The sequence below is a fragment of the Sinohyriopsis cumingii genome, unplaced genomic scaffold, assembly GCF_028554795.1.
Source record: "Sinohyriopsis cumingii isolate HCF-2022 unplaced genomic scaffold, ASM2855479v2 utg000198l, whole genome shotgun sequence".
In the NCBI taxonomy this organism is placed as follows: domain Eukaryota; kingdom Metazoa; phylum Mollusca; class Bivalvia; order Unionida; family Unionidae; genus Sinohyriopsis; species Sinohyriopsis cumingii.
The window spans coordinates 3385390-3409493 of NW_028315875.1; the positions used below are offsets into that span (position 1 = coordinate 3385390).

The following is a 24104-nucleotide window of genomic DNA, read 5'->3' on the forward strand; positions in this document are numbered from 1 at the left end:
TCATCCAAAACTGTATCAGAGTTGAACTGACACAATGCATGACTAAAGAATTTATCCTACCAAAAATAAAGAAAATATGTATTTTGAATATATTTTAATATATACAACAAATCCCACTAGAAGCCAACCACTATAGCATTTGTTCTAGCAAGTTTGCATAATTGTTAAGCTATCTATTATAAAACTGCCTGGATGTATCTTACGCTGAGATGACCATTTCTCAGACAATGAGATATGATGTGATGTTCAATGCAATCAAGAGTTCATGTATAGAACATAAAGAAATTTTTGTAAAAATCAACATATTTTAGCATCATTAAATTTCATCCGTGTAAGTAATTTTTGGACAATGTGTCTGTCTGTCTGGCTGTATGCATGCATGCATTTATGTATGTGCTTCTAATTTAAACTGTATTTAATGAAACTCTTTGAAAAACCTAAATTACGAATAAAATATGCTGCGTGTAAAGGTTGGGTGGGGAGTGGTAATGACAATTTACCTGATTGGGGTGATCATACTCCCCCTCCCATACTCCAACATTCTTAAGGTTCTCCATGTAGCACGCATTGCAACCTGTACCTGTAGAATACAAACGCAGTGACGTTATTTTCAAATCAGAGGAGGATCTACTTTCCTTGTTCTTCTCATTATCTGTATTTATTCTTTTTTTGATCAATAATACAGAGACAGAATGAATGAATCATGAATGAATAAATGAAAATATAAATAAAAGATAGAGTAATAGTAAACAATCAAACACAGTACTAAACGCCATCAGAAAATCAAAGTCTCCATAATAATGATATAATGTTATTTATTAAAAGCCAATCATGTAAAGCAAAAAAGGGGAATTATAACAGTAATATTGACAAAAATGTTTTCCGAAGCAATGTTTCATTGTCCTAAAGATTGATGATATTAGCCTATTTACTTAGTGCGATTACAATCATGTCAGAAATACTGTGTTCAAGATCACCTCATCAGTATGTATAGTTCTCACTCATAATAAAATCATGCTGGATATCTCGTGATAAAATCCATTGTTAAACAAATCTGATGAGAAATTGAGTCCTTAGAGTGCCGATAAGCTCAACCAGCCAGATACAAGATGACCGTAATGATATTGGACAGACGACAGATCATCATAAGCTCTTATGGTTGATGGCCAGCAGACCCACCACCCCCTCCTGCAATTCTCCGAAAAAATATCGGCTCTCAAATAGCTTGAAACAATTTTTATACTGTAATTTACAGCAAACAAAAATATATTTGATATTATTACATTAGTTGAAACAAAGAAATTATTGTTTGTTTATATATATTTTTAAAAAATCCTGCTTCAAAGAAAACCGTAGTCACCACTCCCCCTAAAAGTAAACGGTCAGTCGCTTGTTAATACCAGTGCAGCAGGAAATTAAAACATACATTCTCATTATGCATAAGGAAACTCAATTCGCGTTATTTTATTTATTTATTTTTTATTTTATTTTATTTTTTAAGACAAGAATAGCATCAGCAACGATATGTTCCATCCATCCTAAAGACTGGCCGAGAAATCATTTGTTACTATGTAAACAGTGACGAAATCTTCATGAATGCAATGAGCAGTAAGTATTTTGATACGTGAGCTCAGCCATGCAAGAAGTTGCGCCCCTTACAGAAAGCTCTTTGTGAAATTGATTAAATAATCAATGCTATGCACCTGAACATCGCATCAATTTACAGCGTAATTTCCTCTCCCAACTCCGTTTCAATTTCATTCATAGGATTGATAAGTGACAACATGTTTACCGAATTCTTATCTTCCCCACACAGAACCTCAATGGTTCAGTATGTATAACGCAGGTAACGTCAGACGATCCATAAATATGCTAGTCTATTCTGGCTAGGTCAGTTTAGCTGGGGTCTATCAAAGGGAATTGGAACCGTTACAAGAGGTTCTGCGGGGGGAGAAACTACAATACTACTGCGCCTTTACTGTGGTAATCGATGCAATTCGATTAAAAATTCAGTAGCTGAGTCTTTGACATGTTTACAAACAAACAGAAAACAAAATGTTGGGAGAAAAAAAAACCTGAAAACTCAGAAACGAATAAACTAAATGCAAAAGAGTGAACTAATGAATTACGGGCTCATCATTTACTGATTTTGGGGCGCCAGAATCGTTTGGAGAGGGGGGGTGGAATATGGCCAAAATGCTTAAAAAAATACTCAATCTAATTTTGAAAAAAGAACTAATACTAAACAGAACACTAACTGTAATAAATACTGTCCTGAGTTTACAGAAGAAAAAAAAATTATATCCTGTATTGTAAAGTAAACTCCCACACTACACACACTCCCCCGAAAATGAAATGGTCTAAACCTAACGAATAAATTAATAAATTATTGAATGGGACAAGGAATTAATGGAAAATTTCTATAGCTGGGTTCAAAGGAAAATCGTGTACCGTATTTCTAAACGTACTGCGTGATGTACCATGGTATATCGCAATTACGTTAGAGACCAACAGGTTAATGTTCCGGGGCAGGGCCTGACAATTTTGTGTGTGAAAATGTCAGTCTGTCAATAGCAGAAAAAAAAAAATTCGTTCTCTGATTTATGATGGATACTGTAAACACCATATTGTATTATCTGGAAAAAAATTCATCATGAGATAAAAGAAAATTTAAAAAATCTCAACAAAAAAGAAAACCGACCCTAGACCCCCATAAATGATCGGTACCTTTACAGCGCATAGTAGGTGTATTTTGTCATATGTATGTTAATTGTTGTACATAAACTCTGTGTAGAAAGTGGGTTGATTAAGCGTACCCTATAGTTGACACCGTGTGAACGTGCTGACTCAAGAGCGTATGTTGGTTGACACTGAATATTACAATTTACAAACCACTGTTTATTAATAGGACGAGAAACTCTGAATGGGATGCCAACACCCGAGCAAGATACTTACCAACACACCTACTCCAAAAAAGGACAAAATATTTAGTGGACTTGAGAAATATGTAAAAATTAAAACATAAAACAAATGCTTTCCTGAAATTCTTAAGGTGATTCACAGTCTTACAGAAACAATATATGTGCTTAACACATTAAGATGTGCTATTAAATAACTAAAAATTGTGTTTTAGTATGTTCTTTTAATTCGTATTTTGTTCAAAGTTGGATTTGGCCCGAATATCTTTCACAGTATCCCAATTGGCTACCAATGTCAACCATGTGATTAAAGGATCATACAATAAAAAAATTATATTTGTAATATTTAAAGTTAATTTACCTACAACTGTTTTGTACAAAACATTGGCAATATATTTTGAAATTATTTTATCATGAAGAATGAAAACATGCTGAGTATATCATTTAATTTGTATAAAAAGATTACTTGGGAATTTCTGTACATTCCTTACTGATGAAAAAACAGTGAAAAAGAACCATGGTATATCCCAAGTGGAAAATTTACCAAGGTAAATCAATATAAAAGTAATACCACGCACCTTTTGCAATTTCCCTTCAAATGGCAACAAGTGAATGTGACAAGCATGTACCTTTATTACTGCAATATGCTTCTCACAACCTCTTCTACATCAGAGGTGGGCAATAAGTTGGGGTGGGTGGGCACTCCACAAATAACGGTAAGTCTTCTCATGCCAAAACATCTCTACTATATTAGTGAATTACTTCAATCTTCTGTACAAAGTCCTATTATGTTCTTTCCACAACAAAGTAAATACACTTAATAGCAATTAGCTGAATGCAAATTGTTCAAAGCTTGTTATTTTTAATGGAGGGTGATTCTAGTAATTTTCTCAATTGCCGTGAGTAATGGCAGGCTGGATAGAAGTGTTTAACGGGCTAGATAGTTTGTCTACCCCTGCTCAGGCAGCTACTGAGAGTGAACTACCCCAGCTGACGGAAGGAGGTCATAAGCATATGTAAATCTAATCGAGGATAAGGGAGTTCCATAAAACGGCTCAATGCTGCCATATAAAAACGATCATGACATTTACCAGAAATTAAATATTTATAGAAGTGTCTGAAGAACGTTAATATTAAGCTTGTGTAAAGAAAGACAGAGACCGACAGATAGACGACTTGTTAGATTTAAAGAGCAGAATGGTTTAACTGAGAGATTCTTACCTAGTATAATGCCTATTTCACAGTCTCGGTCATTATGGGCAGCTGACATCAAAGTGCCAACAGCGTCATTTACTATAGCCACCACCTCTACATCCATATTCTGCAATATAAAATATACTGTAACTCACCACCATGAAAATTTAAAACTACAATCAATGTTCATTTAATCTTAATATTTAAAATGTGACTTCGTGTAGTGGATAGAAACATTTCTTAAAAGGTTGATGTTAAAAACAAAATATATAAATAATAATACATCTAAATGGTTCAATGGAATCATCAGATCAAATGTATGACCAAGGAAAAGAAAATTACGAAGAAAAAATAAACAAAAAATGTGCAAGATAAAAGAAATTAGTAGCTGAAATATAAAGATCACACCAACTCCATTTAGCCTGCATAACTAAGTAAAATAACAACACATTACCGGCATTAGTATTCTTTTATTTATGTCCTTGAAAAGCAACTCAGCAACACTTTTACATGGTTCATAAAGGCAAACCATTTGTCACCATATAATAAAGGTAATCGTATTTTAATATGAAGCAATCATACAGTTTAACCTTTAATTTCTACAGTTACATCTACAAAATCTTTATGGCATATATATATATATATATATATATATATATATATATATATATATATATATAGAATTTATAATTTATGACTAAATAGAAACAGTTTTATTGCACATTTATTAAATATATATTAAAATATTTAAAAAATTGAAGAAAAAAAATCTTTATATACTATTGATGAATGTTTAATATTACATCAGAACTCAATTTATATAATAAATAATTATGGTGTGCATAATACTTACTATCAATAATTTTTTAAAATAATTACATGTAATCATAATGTATTTAGAATTAATTTAAAATGCACTTTCATGTTTACAGAATTAATAAACTTATTTTTATGATATTATTTATATTTTCACTAATTAAGTTATTCTGCAAATTAGAATAATATAAAAATATTCTTAACTAATTGTAAACAAGGGACGTAATTAAACAAAATTATAATATAAAAAAAAGATTAATGAATGTCGTATAGTGTTTTTGAATTTAGACCTTTTGGATATACCGTATTAAGACAGTGAATCCAATAGGTTTCCTTTAGCTGATGTTCCTTCTCAGAATCAGCTTTAACAATAGGTTGGAAGGAGAAATCTTGCAAAGTAAGGGAACTCTTGTTAAAATGTGTGGCAACATGAGATGAAAACGATTGATCGATATAATTTTTTATATCTGATCTATATTGATTCATACATTCAGATATTTGCTGACCGGTTTGTCCAATATATTGGATGCCACATTTTTTGTATGTGATCAAATAAATAACATTTGATGTTGCACAATTAGTATCACAATGCATATTAAAAGTTTCTTTCATATTATTACTATTGAAAGAAGTATTTTCATTAATAAAATTACAGTGCGAACATCTAGGTCTATTACATTCAGTTGATGATCCTATTTTATTTGATGTTTTTTTCTAATTTAGAATTAGTTAGGAAATCTTTAAGATTTTTAGTCCTTTTATAAGCAAGTGTAGGTTTGCTTTCATGTAGCAATTTAGCACTTGCTTTACATGATAAGTCTAATAAATCCCAATATTTATTGATAATCTTACCTATATTAGGTAAACTTGGATTATATTCAATAACAAAAGGAATGATATGTTCATTTCTATTTTTGATTTTACATTGTAAAGATTCAAGTTGTGTAAGAGAAGATACTTTTTGGAAAGCAGTATTAACGATGTCAATAGGGTAATTTCTATTTAAAAAATGCTGACCTAGCTCTGTCAAAGATGATTTAAAAATAGAGTCATCCGAAATAATTCTTCTATATCTTTTTGCTTGACTATATGGTATCCCATTTTTACATGATTTAGGATGGCATGAAGAATATTCAACATATGGATGAACATTCGTATTTTTAACATGAACCATGGCAGTGATGTCATTATTTTCATTTTTCACGACCTTTACGTCCAAAAATGATACTTTAGTTTTTGAAACAGTGAATGTAAATTTTATTGTTGGATGTAATTTGTTTAAACTGTCTATAAAATGATAAAGGTCTTCTAATGAATAACTCCAAATCATAAAGATATTGTCTAAAAATCTTAACCAAACATCTGGTTTTAAGAGGCATTTATTTAGAAAATCATTATCTAATTTTCCCATAAAAAGAGATGCATAAGCAGGTGTCATAGGACTACCCATTGCTGTTCCCATGTTTTGGAGATAGTTTGTATCACCAAGTTGGAAAAAGTTAATTTCAAACACAAGTTTTATCAAATCACAAACATGTTCCTTTGATAGCTTATATGTATATTCGTTTTCTTCAAGATAATATTCTATGTGTTGGTGTTGTTTATTATATATATATATACATATATATATATATATATATATATATATATATATATATATATATATATATATATATATATATAGATGCAAGTTTGCATGAGATAAACTAGGTAAAAGTATGAGTTAGATTCTCATTCATAACTCGATAAGCCTTGCTGCTTGTTGCACATGTGACCACAGCAAAGATAAAACATAACTCGAGCATGAGACACTGGAAAAGGGTAGAGTAAATGTTTCAAATGTTTGTTAAATAAATTATCAAAACATTTTAGGCTCAAGCAAGAATACAACTAGAAATGATTTATTTGATCATTCAAAGATAAAACATGGAGTTGGAAATGCAGTTACTCCTGAAAATGTGTTGTTACAACTGTGCAATGCTAAAGTTCTCCTGAAAATGTGTTGTTACAACTGTGCAGTGCTAAAGTTCTCCTGAAAATGTGTTGTTAGGACTGCAGTATTATATTTCTCCTGAAACTGCAGTGTTATGGTAGTGCAAAGCTAAATTTCTACTCAAAATGTGTTGTTAAATGCTAGATATCTCCTGAATTGTTAAATTTCAAATAGCAAGTGTTCTATCCAAAAAGAAACCAATTTTTCAAATGTTTTCCGCAGGATTATATAGAAAACATGAATGAAGAAGAGCCTACAGCAAAAACAAAATTGAATGACATGCAAAAACAATTAGCAATAAAAGAAATGAAACAAGAACAAAACTATATAATTAACATACTTGCTTTCTAATGACTTGTAACACTGAGATAATCTGTTAATAGACCTACCGATTTCCGCTTTAAAGCTTCATGAAGGAGTTTGCAAATGTCCTCCCCAACAACCCCTTCACACCGGAAACCCTTCGTCCATTTGGACAACCGGGCCTGATTGAGGTCCTCTTGCTTGCATGGGAAGGAGAACGTGAACCCTAATGGGAGCTTTACTCCTTTCAGGTTGTGTTGCTGGGTGAATTTAATGATGCAATCAGCTATATGATCAAAGAGCTGAAAAAAGGAGATTAAAATATCCATACATTAAAAATTAGGGATATTTTACGTATTTCAACTGAATTCTACAGCACTGCAAAATTAGGACTTCTTTTCTAAAAATGTACTTTATGTTGATTATACGACAAGTTCTGACAATTCTAAAATATACTCTCTACAGTTCTGGTGCTCTGCATGGTGGTGGACAGCCCGCACATTTTTACATTCAACTGGATCTGTTCCGTATTTTAGTATGTTATGGTACTAGCACTGCAAATTTTAAAAAAAATCAAATATACAAGTTTGGACAATTTAAACAAGATATTCTCTACTACTAAATGTTCACGTTGTTTTAGTATCACATCGAAACGGGAGAACCTGAAGGAAAAAGCCGACATTGTTAAAGAAATTTTTGTCATACCAGTAAAGCTACTTCCACTGTTTTTTAAGGAAATTGTTTTTCTAATAGAACAAACAACTACAAACTTTCCTAAGCGTTTTGCTTTAACTTAAGGTAAGCTAATTATAAAACTGAATTAAATCAAAGTCAATGGATGTTTTAATAATCGAAGTTCATAGTTACTATAAACTCTCAAGCCGAGTACAACTTACAGTAACAGGTCACTGTGTATTCACAGCTTTATTGTATCATGTCCCAGTGTTGTCACAACCTTGTTGTATTATATCACAGTGTAGTCACAACCTTTTTTCTTTCTTTCCTTCTTTATTTTTTACAGGAAAACTTTGTGATGATAAAACATTCGTAAAGCGACAGCATTTCACTCGTGTCTCCTCATAATTTAGTAGTCAACATTATGGAACTTGTTATTCACATTCGTTAGATAAAGAAATCAAGACAACTACATCCAGGGATCTCAAAAGCAGACACAATCTACGTCAGGACAATTATGTATTCTTGTTGACAAATGCGGACTCATGAACTATCAATTTAAAACTGCGCAAATAGCATCCGTCATGGGAGGCAATCAAATCACGAAACAAAATGAGTTTCACTCATAAATAAATGCCAGTATGGTATTTCGAGCGAAGACTCTAAAATCTGACTTTAACAACATTGACTGACTCCAATTTACATACCAAATATCCTAAAATAACGTGTGCACTTTGTTTGGCTACAACTTATTTGTGCTGAAACTAATAAACTGTTTCGAACTGAAAACAAAACATACTTTGTCGCATATTAATAGCAAACAGCATGAGGGAAACTCACTTTTTTCCTGCCACTGTTGGACATTACCCATCATGCAACGAGTTCACCACTCATTCTGACGCTAGTAAATAGCGTAAATCGCAGTCATAACCATTATATGCTTGGATATAACATGGGATGGGATGTTTTTGAGTAGACTTAAGAACTTCGAAGTATATACAAAATGGCTAATACTGTCGTTTTTACTTATTCTTTTCTGTCCGTCTGTCCAACTGTCTATCCGTTCTTTTGTTCAGACCAACCTTACCTGTGTTCCCGTCCCTAACATGACCCTCTGAGGAATCAGGTAGGTTCTGCTCTGAATATCGACGTCTCGCCCATCTATCTTTACCAACAATACACGAAAATTCGTTCCTCCCAGGTCAAGGGCAAGGAACTGACCTTTTTCTGCAAGGAGAGACTTTATATTAATAAGTTTGTGTCATGATTTGCATAACACAAACAAAGGAACCAAATTGAAACTTCCGAGTAAAACTGCCTCCTATAATTTTCATATAATCTTTGGATCAATATGCGAGTGAATTTACTAAAGGTTAAACATCGCAATCTTCAGGCCAGACTTTTCTGCATTAAACACAATATAGGGTATAATTCTGAAACTGAAAATATGAACATTGATTTTAAAAAATACAAAGTTTGCTGAGGTACTTATTCAAAATAAATCCCAAAACCGCGACGGCAACACTACTTCGCAATCTTTGATTGAAGGCAATTCACTCTTATAAAGATCGCGTGTCGACAATGGAAGAGTGGACTAACATGTCCCATGGTCAACGCAAGGCCACTTAGCCTACGAATGCCTGAGCAGATTTCTGGACTAAAAAGCAGGACTCAAAATTAGAGACCAGATTTTGAAGAATTATTTTTTTTTAAATTGAAAATAGTTGAGCTCAGAAAAGTAAGACAGAGCATTTCGTTGTTTATATCGTTTTTAAAACGTTCTTGAAGTTAAACTTTACGAGTTTGTAGTCGGAGTTCAGTATTTTCCAAAGACATATCGTGACCACTGGGTAGGGATTTATAACAGTCTACGATATTTACAAAATATTACAATTTTATCTTGATCGTAGTGTGATATGTGCTACTCTGAAAGATGTACGCTCAGTTACGTTCCAAATCTATCTAAAATCACATCATTTAGGCTGCTTTTGTAAAGTAACACAAGCCAGACCCTTTAATTCTCAAAACTGCTCAGGTTATCAAGAAAATGTATAACGATGAGTATTAAATAAAACCAACCTTCTTGCCTGGAAGATTATTTCAAAAGCAATCATAAACACGAATCAGCTGAAACTAAACTCGGTGTCTTCCCATAATCTGAGAATCGATAGAATTTAAGCCACGATATTGAAGATCGGTATCTTTTTTTTTTATAGTGTATTCATTGTTATAGGAACTTTTAGTCCTGGAACAAACCATCAGCGTGCAAGTAAATTTATTTGCTAACATCTAGAATAGCAAACTAATGTATTTACTAGCCGCCTTTTCTTTTATGGAAATTTTAAATTAAGAGATAAGTATTGTTGCTGTCAGTTGTTATTAAAGCTGTAAATGCTTAATGATCCTCCGCATCCCAGCTTGTCGAGTATCTTTTTTAGAGTTTGTGTTTGTGTGTGTATCTGATAACCACGCGTTTGTGTTTGCATTTGTATCATCTGATAACCACGCATTTGCGTTTGCCCGTGTATCATCTGGTATCTACGCGTTTGTGTTTGCCCGTGTATCATCTGATAACCACGCGTTTGTGTTTGCCCGTGTATCATCTGGCATCTACGCGTTTGTGTATGTACGTGTATCATCTGATAATCACGCGTTTGTGTTTGCCCGTGTATCATCTGGTATATATGCGTTTGTGTATGTACTTGTATCATCTGATAACCACGCGTTTGTGTATGTACGCGTATCATCTGATAACCACGCGTTTGTGTATGTACGCGTATCATCTGATAACCTAGCGATATCTTTAGTATGCATTAAATCAGCAGAAAAATAAATACGGTACTGAAAGGGAGTTGAGTTTGTTTAACTTAAATTACTATTAACGTGTATGCAGGATCCCCGACGTCTGCCGCTGCAAAAGTAAGTTCGTCCTAGCCAATCAATGATCTGTTAGACACAGATTATTCCTGCTCACCGTCCTCTCTATGGCCGATTTACACTTGTTGATCATATGTATCTCTGCTAAATGTAATAACAAATTACTATAAAAGCTTACCTGTTCCGTCGGGTAAGGATCGAACAAATGTTGGGAACATCTTAATATCCGCCGAGTGGTTAGTGTTTTTATGGAGTCCATTATTCATCTCCTCGTTCAATAAACTCATTATTTTCTTGTACGTGTGGGAGGAGAGCTTGAAACCCTTGACGAAAGCTTCAATCTGAAATATATATATATATATATATATATATATATATATATATATATAATGTGTGTGTGTGTGTGTTAAGATGTAGTGGTGGAGATGGTGGCAGTTATCGTTATCTAAAGGACGATCGACCTCTGTGTTATTGCCCAGATCGAATGAATAATAAAAATATGAAATCAGTGGCTGGAATATATGGAGATCCGAGAAGAGATATATAAAAAACAGAACACAAGCCCCCATATATAAAAAACAACAATTTAATCAATTAGATAAACAAAATACATTGTAAAAGACTCTTTAGGGATACACTTTTATTAGAACTAATTACCAAAAGTTATTTTCAAAATGCAGTTACAAATTCCGTTTATATAGATATGACAGATGTCATCAAAATTTCGAGTGAGTGTTATCTCACTCAATTGTTCAGCATGACTTCTTAACCTGATGACTTGGTTATGGGTCACTCCAGATTCAACAAAAGTAGTAGGTTCAGGTCGACCTATTCCTTCTGGCTTCTCATGTGATGCCGCGTACAATGATCTCTTTCCTGTAGCACTCTTCTTACAAGTATTAACTGCAATATGAATCCCTTCTAAGTCATCGTGTTGTTATGGCGCTGTGTGCGGCAATTTCCCTTGCTTTCTTTTCATCTTTTAAAGAATCGTCTCTTTGCTCTTTTACAGAATCATATCGCAAGACTTCAAGTACAGTGTCTTGGACAATCGTTACCAGGGAGTACGTCCTGCCCATGCAGCCAAGACCTTCGCCTCATGCGAAACTAAGACTAAATTTACGGCGAAAGAAATTTATAAAACCCGAAATTTCACCTGAGAAAACACCAAAAGCAGTTACTTGTCTAACCAGATTTTAAGTTTATTTAACGTACATAATTAACATACGTGTATGGAGGTTTGGAAAATTCCACATATTTAGAGATTCCCTTAACAAGCCGACCTCTGCAAAGTTTCAACTTATGACAAATTTTTCAGCAAATACAGATGCTGCTTCTGAAACATTTTAACCTTTGGCATTTTGACAATCAATCCATAGTTCCTCCGTTAATCTGATATAGTTAGGAGCCGGGCTTCATTGAGAATCAATCCTGCCGCAATCAGACTGATTAAAATATCATATACGTAACGCTCTGCCATGGATTTAACACGGTCCATAATCACGTCTACCTACTTAAATGGCAATATATCACGCTGACACCTGCAACGTTCACTCAGTTATATGTTGCCATGACATCTACTAATATCGTGTGTGTGTGTGTGTGTGTGTGTGTGTTCAATCACTACCTTCTACATACGAACTTCCATATTTTCTCTCTCTCTTATTCTCCCTCCCTGCTCGCAGCTCATCCATCTAATCTAACATTCCATTCTATTTTCGTACTAATTTACTAATTTCGCATGTATCATTTGTATTCTTTTTCTAGCCTTTTTTGTCAATCTGTCAGTTTCTACAAGGCATGCATGCAATTTCATTTCTTACATGTTTTAGTTTTACCTTACTACTGTTATTCAACTATGATCCATCATTTAAATTTTGGATAGAAACATAGCAATAAGTTCTGATGCAATGTTCGCTAAGAATTAGTTATACAACGTTTTTCCTATAGTAACTTTCATCTTATGAAGGCAAAACAGTTTCATACCCAAATCACCAACTGCCACTGACACAGTTTTTTAAAAAAACTTACCGAGATCACAATTTAAAAAAGGTGACTTGATGTTTAGTTAAACGGGTTTCGAAATTCGGACCTACACTACCAAGCGCCAAGCAAGATGGCCCTAATTTAGATTGTGTCAAGCTTATAATTGGTTTTAAAGCGTTAGATTTCTCAGATATCTCTTGGTGGAAATAATGTTCCATAAAGCTAGCGTAGTTAAATTTGCCTCATGAAAATATATTTTCCTTGTATGGCAGTCTTTTGTAATCATTTTAGCTACCTTGGATTTTATTACATTCAATTACGACCTCGCTTTTAAACGTAATATATATTTAAATTCAGTAAGTTCATCGTGTGTTATTGGCCGAGTTAGATGTAATAGTTGCGACATAGGATGGGTTGGACAGATGGCATAATTGCGTTATAGGACGAGGTAGATCAATGTAATAACTGCATATGATGATGAGGTAGATATATGTAATAATTGCATCACATGATGAGGTAGATATATGTAATAATATATACCAATGACGTAACTGTTGCTTCTTCATTTTATGGATGGGTTTAAGCTGGAAAACATGTTTAAAGAAAGTTTAGAACCCAAATCGGTTTCTTTCCTCTTCATTGGAAATGAATATAGAAACCTTACGGAAAATGATACCTGGAAATTTTTACCTCGTCCATGCTGATATTTTATTTAAAGTACTCATAAAACAATCAAAGCGAAAGAAAGACTACGGAAATAGTTTAAGTGTCTGAAGTAGGGTGGAGAGGAAAAATGGGTTGACAGCAGAGTGATCCAGTGTACAAATCTTTTCAAAACCTTGAAGCTGGACAATAGTGTAAGCATAGACCTATCTTCCTTCAACCATTGTCCAAGCAACGCTCACCCCAATAACAGTACGGTGTGTTCATCTAAATCAACGACCTACTTGAAAATCACACACAAAGGTTAAAGACATATCACAATTCAAGCACAAATGAAAGAAACTATTAGACCATACGATTCCCCCATTCTTTCAAAACCATTTTGGTATTTCATCTATTCACCGATCGCTTGATGCATGCTTAATTGTAGGCCAAGGTCATAACACAGATCTATCGCAAGAGTACATTTACAGAAGGTTGCTCAAGTTTTCGTTAAACAAGACCTACTTATGCTAATTTTCAATGCAACAACCCTGGCAACCTTCTATAACAAAGATATGACCGTAAGCATTAGAATGTGCGTGTCCCTGTAATAGAATAGCCGTCTTTCTCTCTTTCAACCCCACGGAGAAGACAATTTGATACATTTGATACAGTTTTATACACTGTCGTTCAAGATGAAGCTCATGTCTAATTTATGTCAAGGTTGTAATACAAACCCTAAACAACTAACCTAGTACTATTTCATACGAGCCATTTCAACAAAATACATTGTGAATAACAATGATTCTTTAAGGCTAAACAAAAATAGTTTCCGGATTTGGTAATATGGATTATCGAAAGAAAACAAATCCCTGATAGTCTGCACTCGTATCGCTCTCTTATTACTCTTTTCGATTGCTCTCTGTTTTCCTCTCTAACTTTGGCCAAATTTGCCTTCTATGAACATTTCTAAGAATATTTAGTCTACATTTTTTCTTAATGAAAGTTTCTGATGAAAATGAAACACTGGAAAATGTTCTTGAAGAAGGTAAATTTACCAAACGCTGGCGGACTAGACAAGAGACAAGTTTTAAGGATGGTTTACGATTTATGGATTTATCTTAACAACAAAGACTTAAGTCGATTGAAAGAAGAGATACAATCGAAAAATGTTTCACAAGTATTTCGACATGGTCAATCAATAGCTTGCATATAGCCGTTTTGTAGAATATGCAAACATGAGAGAGAGAGAGAGAGAGAGAATAATTCTACTTAAATTTAATTCGTTCAAGAGGCATGAACACCCACAAAACAATTCTCCTGATACAGAAGAAAATAGTTCCTAACGTACACTCACATGACGTCGGGTATAAAAAGAAAAGATCACTCCTTTTACAGCTCTGATCAAATCATTTATTGCGTTTCGATTGTTTATGGTACGCGATATTTAGAAGTCAGAACTTGATTAAGAAGAATTCTAATTAAAAAGCTTATAACTATTACTGGCCTAGTGGTTACAGCGTCCGCCTCGCATGCGGTAGGTCGTGGGTTCGATTCCCGGCCGATTCATACCAAAGACTTACAAAAATGGTACTAACAGCTGCCTCTCTTGGAGCTTAGCATTAAGAGGTTAGTGTTAGGACTGGTCGGCCTGGTGTCAGGATAATGTGACTGGGTGGGATATCATGCTAAATGTCTGCGGCATGATGCCTCAGTGCTAGACATCACTATAAACTGCCACTGCAGACATCGTAGCGATATGACTGAATTTTTTTTAAAGCTACGTTAAAAACCCAGATCACACACACACACACACACACACACACAAACAATTACTGAGTAACAGCAATACAAATTTACATTTTTAACTTAAAAATTCTTTAAATTGCAGCTGTTAGCATTATATTTATAGTCCACCATATCCACTTGGTAGGTTTACTTTAAGTAATAATGCCGCAATATAATTCACATGTACTTCGTAGTACCTATCATTCGCAAGATTTCATAAAAAATTTATTGACAGAGGGAGGGAGAAGGGGGATAAATGAGAAGGAACAATCTCTTTTAGTCATTTTATAGATGCTTTTGGTGCACGATAATAAAACTTTCCAACCTTTATCTTTTTTTTTATTTATTTTTAAACAATATTTGCCTATTAGGTCTGTATTACATATGAGAACATGTTTACTTTTATTTTGAGGGTTTTATAATCCTTAATGGTGAACCTGAAAGTTATGTACTCCAATCGAGATTTTAATTTGTTAGACATTTCAGGTCATGTTGGATTTATAATGCTTTTTCCGGAATGCGTTGGAACTACTGTCCTCACAGCCATATTACGATGACGGACGGATGATTGACATTCCTTCTTATAGGCATGGCATGATTAGTAAAAATATTTTGAATGGTATCGAGAACATGACGATCATTTTTTATACTGCACCCCTACCGCTTAGTGTGCATGTGAATTTTCCCCATCTGATATGATGCCATTTTCTTACTACTGTGATTGTTATGACGATGCGTATCATTTGTGACGTTACGTAATAACGTAATTTTAATTTTTAAATAAAAGACGCAATCCGTTTCTTTCAAAACATTTGAAGAAGCATAAATGCGAAACTAGCTGCAAAGAATTTTCGGCGTTTGTGTTGTGTTTTTTTTTAAAAACCCAATTACTATGTGACTGAATTTCAAGTGCAACTAACTGCATTTAAGGATTAATGATTTTGCCTGACATTGCAATGGGGGGAGATGTATGCGACGATATGTTGTAGGACTGACATAAAATATCGTTTCATCCACTTCATGACTAACTTTATTTAATAAGAGTCATCTGATAACTTAAATGAAGTGTACAGGCTAGGAAAACTGACGGGATGTACATCTGTGAAAACATACAAAAAAATGTTGTATGTATCCGTATGAAACAATGCAGTCTGCTAGGGATACAACAGTTACCAAAATGCCTCAATATAATTAAAATCGTACCTCCACTGTCCGTGAAGAACCGAAAGCGACCGCTGTAGAGTCATGTTCTGGTGACGTATGGTCTTATCATAGTTGCTAATTTTATCAGCCAATCAGATGAAGTCTTGTATCTTCGCGTCTGGGAGACTGAGCAGTACTACTGAAGAGCATCAAAGTCTGCCGAATGATTTGATTACTTTCAAATTTCCGAAAGATGCAGTTCCATTGGCTAATTCAAAGGACACCAAAATAAGACCTCTAAGCGGTCGCTGTCAGATCTACACGTGAGACAGTTTAGATCTGATTTTTAAATGGTTTAAAATAACCGAATGGATGCCGTTTAACCGAAACGACTGGAAATTCCATTATAAACTATGTCTACCGGCAAGGTTTACATAGCAGTTTGACGTCTGTTATAAGGTGCGTGTGACTGCAGATGACTCAACCTAGAAATGTTTCGATTTCTATTGTTTTACCTCTTAGTAATGACATAATTCAGTCTGTAATTTCTTCGTCGAATATATGAAACAACTTCAGTAAAACATCTCTAGGACCGTCACCATATACATGCACAATGTCAACAAATTCACGATGCAAGCCAAAGTACTGCCTGGGCATGCGCATATGATGCTTTTGTATCACTAGTGATTTAAAAAAACAACGTAATGGCTTTTGAATTTGAAATGGCGTTTCTTTAAAATAAATCAACGGTTCTTTTAACAAACGTTTTCCTATATCAAAACACTAATGCATATTTTTTTCTCTCATTAAAACCAATAAATTATCCTGAAGTGTAATGTAAATGTGTGATACAACCAATCCTCGTCAACGGCTGATTGTTTCATAGCGTTGCTGCATTCAATGTGAAAATCACACATACTTTAAGAAAATATAAATAATTTGTAGAGAAATCCTTTTAAATCATACAATTTCCATACATTTAATGCTCAAACTGGCCCGCCCCTGCCCTATTTTATATATTTGGCTTCGTCCTGAAAGGTTGTTCTTCGAGGTTAGTACTATTTCCACCGATTAAGAGAGACTATGTGTAGCCATATGGTTTCAATAAACGTTGGGAGCTCCATTGCCATTAAAAATATCCAGCTGCTGATAGCAAAAGAATTCCTTCCAATACCAAACTTTTACTGGATCAACGATGAGGTTTCTACTTTGCAGACTGACGAGTAGGTTGTCATCCATACCAATTCTTGAACTGTCCATATACCATTGTAGCAGTCTTTAATGTCCAGGCAAACTCTTGGTTGCATAGGGTCAAGGGGACCCCGGGGGACTGATTGTTCTAAAGCGCTCGCCTTTACCGATCACTACCATCTCAACTCTGTTCACCCGGGTTCGTGCTCGGGCTCGGCCTAAATGGCTTTGTGAGAAAGCTGGCAGTAACTTCCAGTGGTCCTTATTGGGTTTTCGCGGGATCTTCCTCCACCAGTATATCCCGTGGTCCTTATAGGGTTTTCGCGGGATCTTCCTCCACCAGTATATCCCGTGGTCCTTAATGGGTTTTCGCGGGATCTTCCTCCACCAGTATATCCCGTGGTCCTTATTGGGTTTTCGCGGGATCTTCCTTCACCAGTATATCCCGTGGTCCTTATTGGGTTTGCGGGATCTTCCTCCACCAGTATATCCCGTGGTCCTTAATGGGTTTTCGCGTGATCTTCATCCACCAGTTATACTGAATAAATTATCTAGCGCTAAAAAATGGGGTTTAACCCAAAAACAAAAACAACAGAGATTCGTGAAGTATATAAATTTATAAATAAGCCACTTGTTTATGCAAAAGACCGTCTTTTTATCTCAATTATTATGCTGGAAAGCACATCTCGACTGAGCTCCAACCATAGCTGGAAAGTCAGTGACTTTCTAGGTGTTCAAGGTCTTACCCAAGCTTGTTGACTTTGTTGATGAGAATGCAGTTATTGCTTCGTCAAGATTCTTCGTGGAATTGCTTTAATATTCGTAAGACAGACTAGGGAGAAGGCTGTCAGCGCCTTGTATGGAGACAGGCTGACAGGCCGTTGATAATAATGCTTATGTATATAATTAGCAGATCTTTTTAAGACACAAGTGTCAAGAAATCTTTGATATATTTGTTTAGAGCCCCTCGGTGGGACTAACTCTCTCCTGACCGAGAAGAATTCACAAGACAAGCATTTCCAAAGTATTGTATATATATATATATATATATATATATATATATATATATATATATATATATACTCTCCAAAATACAATATATTAAATAATATATTCACTACAAATTCCAAATACCACATTTTAAAATTATCTAATATATTCATTAGAAACTCCAAAATGCCAAATTTGATCAACAAAAGTGTGATTTTATGTGTCCTTGTTAGTATGTTAACACTGTTCTGTAATTAAACAAGGGATGTATCCTGAGCGTAATTCGCACGTTTCGGAGCCCGTAACTTAGTTTGGTGCAATGCAGAAAAGTCAATGATGGTTTGATGAACAAAAAAATATCTCAAGAGTAAAACAAGCGATGGATTATTGTCGTCATAACAACAAGCAAACGTAATTAGTACAAACTGTGACATTCACTAGCAATACTGCACCTTCTGTACTGACAATGTATGCTAATGATCAAAATAATGCCACGCACGCACGATAACTATCACAGGTAGCGTGTAATAGCGAGTCCTAAACCCTGCGAGAAACTTTTAACAAATATGCAGTCTACAATGCATAAATTAAGTACGATGTATGTTCCAGAATTTCAGAAATGTCAACTACACCGTATTAGAGCCAATATACCCGCATTTAACGTAGTTTCGCCACATCCTTTCAAGATTTCATCACACTACTAAACTTACCTTTAATTACCAATACGTGATTTCTAAAGAGTAAAGAGCAGTTGCTCTTTTTAAAAAAAAACATTAAAAAACCTACTTGTACCCATTTTTGAAATAATAAGATTATTATTACTAAAGTAATAGTAATGGAAATAGTATTAACAATAGTCGCCGTTCTTTTTGTGAATATAAAGGTAAATTATACCTTTTAAGTTGATACAGGAATGAAGGTTAACGTTTGGCACAAGGTACACAAATCGGCAGACAGACAGATAGATTGACAATTTTTGTCCTGTTATTGAACGCGAACAATCATTTTTACCAACACGCGGACATTAAAACAAATCACATACTTAGAGACAACGGACATGTTCAATTGCAGTATCTCTGTAATAAAACTTACGAAGCAAAACGAATTTTTTTTTCTTCTTTTTTTTTTTCTTATTTTTTGTGTGTGTGTGTGTCCCATAACATAGGTGTCAACATTTGTGACCTTTTACAGATGCGTTGTAAATGTCAGAACTATGCACTTAGAATCGCCGGTAAATGACATTTAACAGCAACGAAAACACACGGTAAAATTCTGTTACAAGCGGTACTAATCATTTTGCGACATTTTACTGGCGTTTGTGATATTCACAGGCGTTTCACGCATTTTGTCGATTACAAAAATGTGTTCCCACCGAAAGCTAGTCATTGTGACTTCAAAATCTGTTTTCAAGCCGATTTCTAGTCATACAATGTAAGACGTATACCCTGATATTTATGTTGTTCAGATCGACGTCTTACATCCTAACTAAACGGCATTGTGTAGCGTGTTTCCGGTCGACTGACAGGAAAGTGGGGACAAATTTTTAGGAATATCTCGCACACTTGGCAAGCCATATCGACAATTTTCACAAATTAAAGTCTATTTTCTCGGATCTATTTTTCCTAACGGATTCATATTCTGACTTAAGCAAATGGACTTGTTTTCAAGCTCAGTTGACCTACATTTCAGTCGGCTGAATGCGAACCGGGAATGCCTAAACCGGTTAAAGGCTGGCAAGTATCATTAACGAAACGAAGTTATCAAACCGCTTTCTTTGATTATAGTATATATTTATTTGTTTCGTTAAAGAAACATATTTCAACTTAAACCGACTTCGGCATTCCTCAGCTCACATCGCATTTCAATCGACTAAATAAACGCACCCAATTGCTTGTCAGAATTCGAATATATTACGAAATATATCAGAGTATTTATAGTGCGACTAAAGCAAATATACTTTAATTTGTGAAACAAGGGGCGATGTGGGCTGCCAAGTGTGCGAAATATTCTTGAAAATGATGGCCTCCCGTTTCCCTGTTAATCGGCACGTTACACAACGCCGTTTATTTAGGCAGTAAGTCGTCGATCCAAATAAAATAAATATCAGGGTTGATGTCTTACACTGTAGGACCAGCCTATTTCAATCCTTAATCAGAATTCGATCACGAATATACCATCATAAAATGCATAGAACGCTATGGAATTAGTGTTCAATGAAATCGTTTCCGGTTCAAGACGTTTTTAAATGCTTCTTGTTTGCAATTACATTCACGCATAACAATTGGTAGCATTGATACCTCTTGACTGTGCTGGCTGTTAAACGCATGGTAAATAACAAGTGCAAGAAGAAGAAAAACCGACAGATTGTGAAGGAATTCGTTACTAAAATGCTGTTTCTGCAAGAATGTTTAGTCTTCATTGTTCTTGTTCTTGTAAACTTAACGCCATTGTTCAACACATGGTCGAAGAACAGATGAAAAACAGTAAGAACAACCGTCCTACTGGAAGAAACGGGTAGCTTTCTCAGCGACCCACATTGGCCGTGCGTGAGACTCGAACCCACGTGGGCAGAGGTCAGAAGGTGTGATGTGTGATTAGGATTTTTAACGTAGCTTTAAAAATTGTTCAGTCATATCGCTACAATGTCTGCAGTGTGGCAGTCTTTAGTGATGTCTTAGCACTGGGGCATCATGTCGCAGACACGTAGCATGTCCCACCCAGTCAAATTATCCTGACACCAAGAGAGGCAGCTGTTAGTACCATTTTTGTTAGTCTCCGGCATGACTCGGCCGGGGTTCGAACCCACGACCTCCCGCTTCCGAGGCGGACGCTCTAACCACTAGGCCACCGGAGCGGTTGTGGTGAGAAGGTAGTGGTCGGTAAAAGCGAGCGTTTTAGACCACTCGATCAAACGTTCTTCAAATAATAAAAACTATTTAACCCCACATCATTACAGCGATAATGAGATTCTTATTTTCCACCTATTACAGCATTATCTGTAAGAAATAATAACCCAGCTTACGTATGAGAATAGAATTCTAGATATTTTAATAGATGTATTGCTCGAACTAGGGTTTCAGTAATTTATTTAAAATCAATACGATCACATCTCTAGAAACATAAGATTTCGCACCCCACTGTACTATGAAAAATCTACGAGAACACATTTTGTAAATACCCTTTTCCATTTACTTATATAATTTCCTTCTTTCCTTGCAACTTCTTTTTCTCTCTGTCTTTGCCCCCCCCCCCACACACACACACACACTTTCTTCTTGTTTGACTGCAGGTTTCTAATTTTATAATTTGAATCTAATAAAATTCGCCAATAAAAAAAACTCATTTAAAACCATATACATCGATCCTGATAAACTGAACCCTGAAATTCTCTCTCTCTCTCTCTCTCTCTCTCTCTCTCTCTGGAACGCTTGATAATCTAAATTAAAATAAAACCCGCAATTAACAAAATATTTTCAGTGATACGGTTTCGTTCGTTTTCGCAATTGAATTTTTGAACTCCTTCAAAAAATGTATTTCCTTAAAATACATAACATTCACCTCCTCACTCGTATTTTTTATTCAATACGCATGTTTTGTCTATCATTTTAATTCCGTATTGTATTCTGTATTTACAGTTAGTCGATACGAAACCTTCTTAGAAGGGCATCTTCGTACAAGTCCAGAAGTAATATTACACGTTCCTCTGGATGAAAGCCAAAATCTACGTCAGAGTGCTTAAGTATTTTAATTAAGTATTTAAGATGCACGGGTCCTTCGAATGCTGTTTGAACTTTAAAGTAAAAATGGAACAATTCGTGCTGTATCGACATGTGTGTGTGTGTGTGTGTGTGTGGTGTCCCACGAACCTTTATATTTTCGGTCCATGTGGCACATATGTTAGACCACTCAGCATTAATTCATTAAAAAAAATTCAGTTATGATTAGTGGAACCCTTTGATTTAATAGTTTAATTTGATTTAAATGCGAAATTTTTGTACGGATAGATTTGTACAATGTTTCTTTTTTAAAATATCCCTTTTTTATTCAGGAGCAAGATTTCAACTCGTTTTTGTCAAAATCTGTTGACAGTCTTTTGGAAACAACATCAATATATTTAGAAAACCGTATCCAGGAAGACCATTTCAAACTTTTTGTTATTTAGTAACTTCAGCAATGTTACGATAAATTAGCTTGAAACATATTTCTGACACGAGTACTAAAGATATGTATTGTTTGCACACACTTTAAAGCTGTAACAAAACTCGCCATTGCTATTTTAGTTCTTCTTTCTTCTGACGGTTCCTTTATGAGCCCCCACATACGTGGTTGTTTGTGCCAGATCCTGTGACCTTCTCAATGATAATTTATTTTTCTGGGGGTGTGTTGGCCACACATCCGACATCGACCAATCCAAGTTTTCCACTCACCTAACATCAATACATCAACATTGTGATTACTTCTACATAATTTCTAAACAAAATTAACTCATTACAAGATCTTGAATAACTGTAAATTATTTAAATACATTAATGATACGTTGATTTCCTGAATCCCTTCAGCTAAAAAGACGCTGTGCGTATATAAGGGTAAGCAGACACACATACACACAACACACCAATTAACACGTGTTAATTGGTGAGTGTACACTTTAGTTTACCCCGGAATCAAGTGTCTGTGATTCATACTACGATATTTGTGTTTGTGATTCTCGATATGTCTAGATTCAGAACCACTGTAATCCTAGTGGTGTACTCTATTTAAAACGTTGCACGCAATTTTTATATAACGATTTATGCTTCGAAAACTTACTGGGTAAAAAGTGTAGTACACAAACGCATTATCACTCGCGGCGCACATCAAAGGATAAAAATGCAGGTACAACTTAAATACATACCTTTTCATATTTCTGAAGTTGATCTGGGGTGGCAGGCATGTCCGTAGTTTAAATGTAAAATCCGAAGCAAATTGTTAAATCCGCAACTAGAATCCTCAGTAACGAGCGAACAGCGAACAGCGACTAAGCTTGGCAATACAGTACATAGCGTTAACTTGTCTGACGTACTTATGAATATTCATAAGCGCACTTGGCAAGGTTTCAAATATTGACTGAACAAAATAGGCAGACATTGCATCAGCGCTGTTTGTTTACTCGAATTAGGGCAAGTAGGTAGATAGGTTGGGCAAACAAGCGTGCTGAAACCGACCGATTTTTATTTCTTCTCCTTGATACGCGTATAGGTTTGTGGTCTTGGTTGTTTAATGAATACAGTCTTGACCTATATTTTCTGTGTACTTTTGCTTCTAGTTATGTTCTCCATAAACCGACCTTGTTTCTTTCTTCGTCCCTGACGAATGTATCTTGATGTCGCATTTCGAGATATAAAAAAAAAAATGTCAATAAATAAATGCAGTGAAGTTCGCTAATAAAAATGGATTTTTTGTTCGTTATTCAAGTCACACACGAACAAATTACGGACATTAACATTGTGTCGGTAACCCTGTAACCCACAGTGGTAAGTGAGGAAAATCACACACACACACACACACACACACACACACACATGGCTTGACCTAGTCAGGCCCTA

General features: G+C 34.9%; 1 protein-coding gene across 1 annotated transcript in view; it reads right to left on the reverse strand.

Annotated features, from left to right (window-relative positions):
• LOC149774590 (hexokinase-2-like) overlaps positions 1-23571 on the reverse strand; it is a 34254-nt gene extending 10683 nt beyond the window's left edge. The window contains exons 1-6 of the mRNA XM_089945099.1: positions 23414-23571; positions 10955-11117; positions 8987-9126; positions 7311-7526; positions 4140-4239; positions 501-580 (exon numbers count right to left, since the gene is read on the reverse strand). Coding sequence (XP_089801225.1) covers positions 501-580; positions 4140-4239; positions 7311-7526; positions 8987-9126; positions 10955-11117; positions 23414-23452 — 738 coding nt within the window. The 5' untranslated portion in view covers positions 23453-23571. The remainder of the gene's footprint in view (positions 1-500; positions 581-4139; positions 4240-7310; positions 7527-8986; positions 9127-10954; positions 11118-23413) is intronic.
• Between the last annotated feature and the right edge of the window lie 533 nt (positions 23572-24104).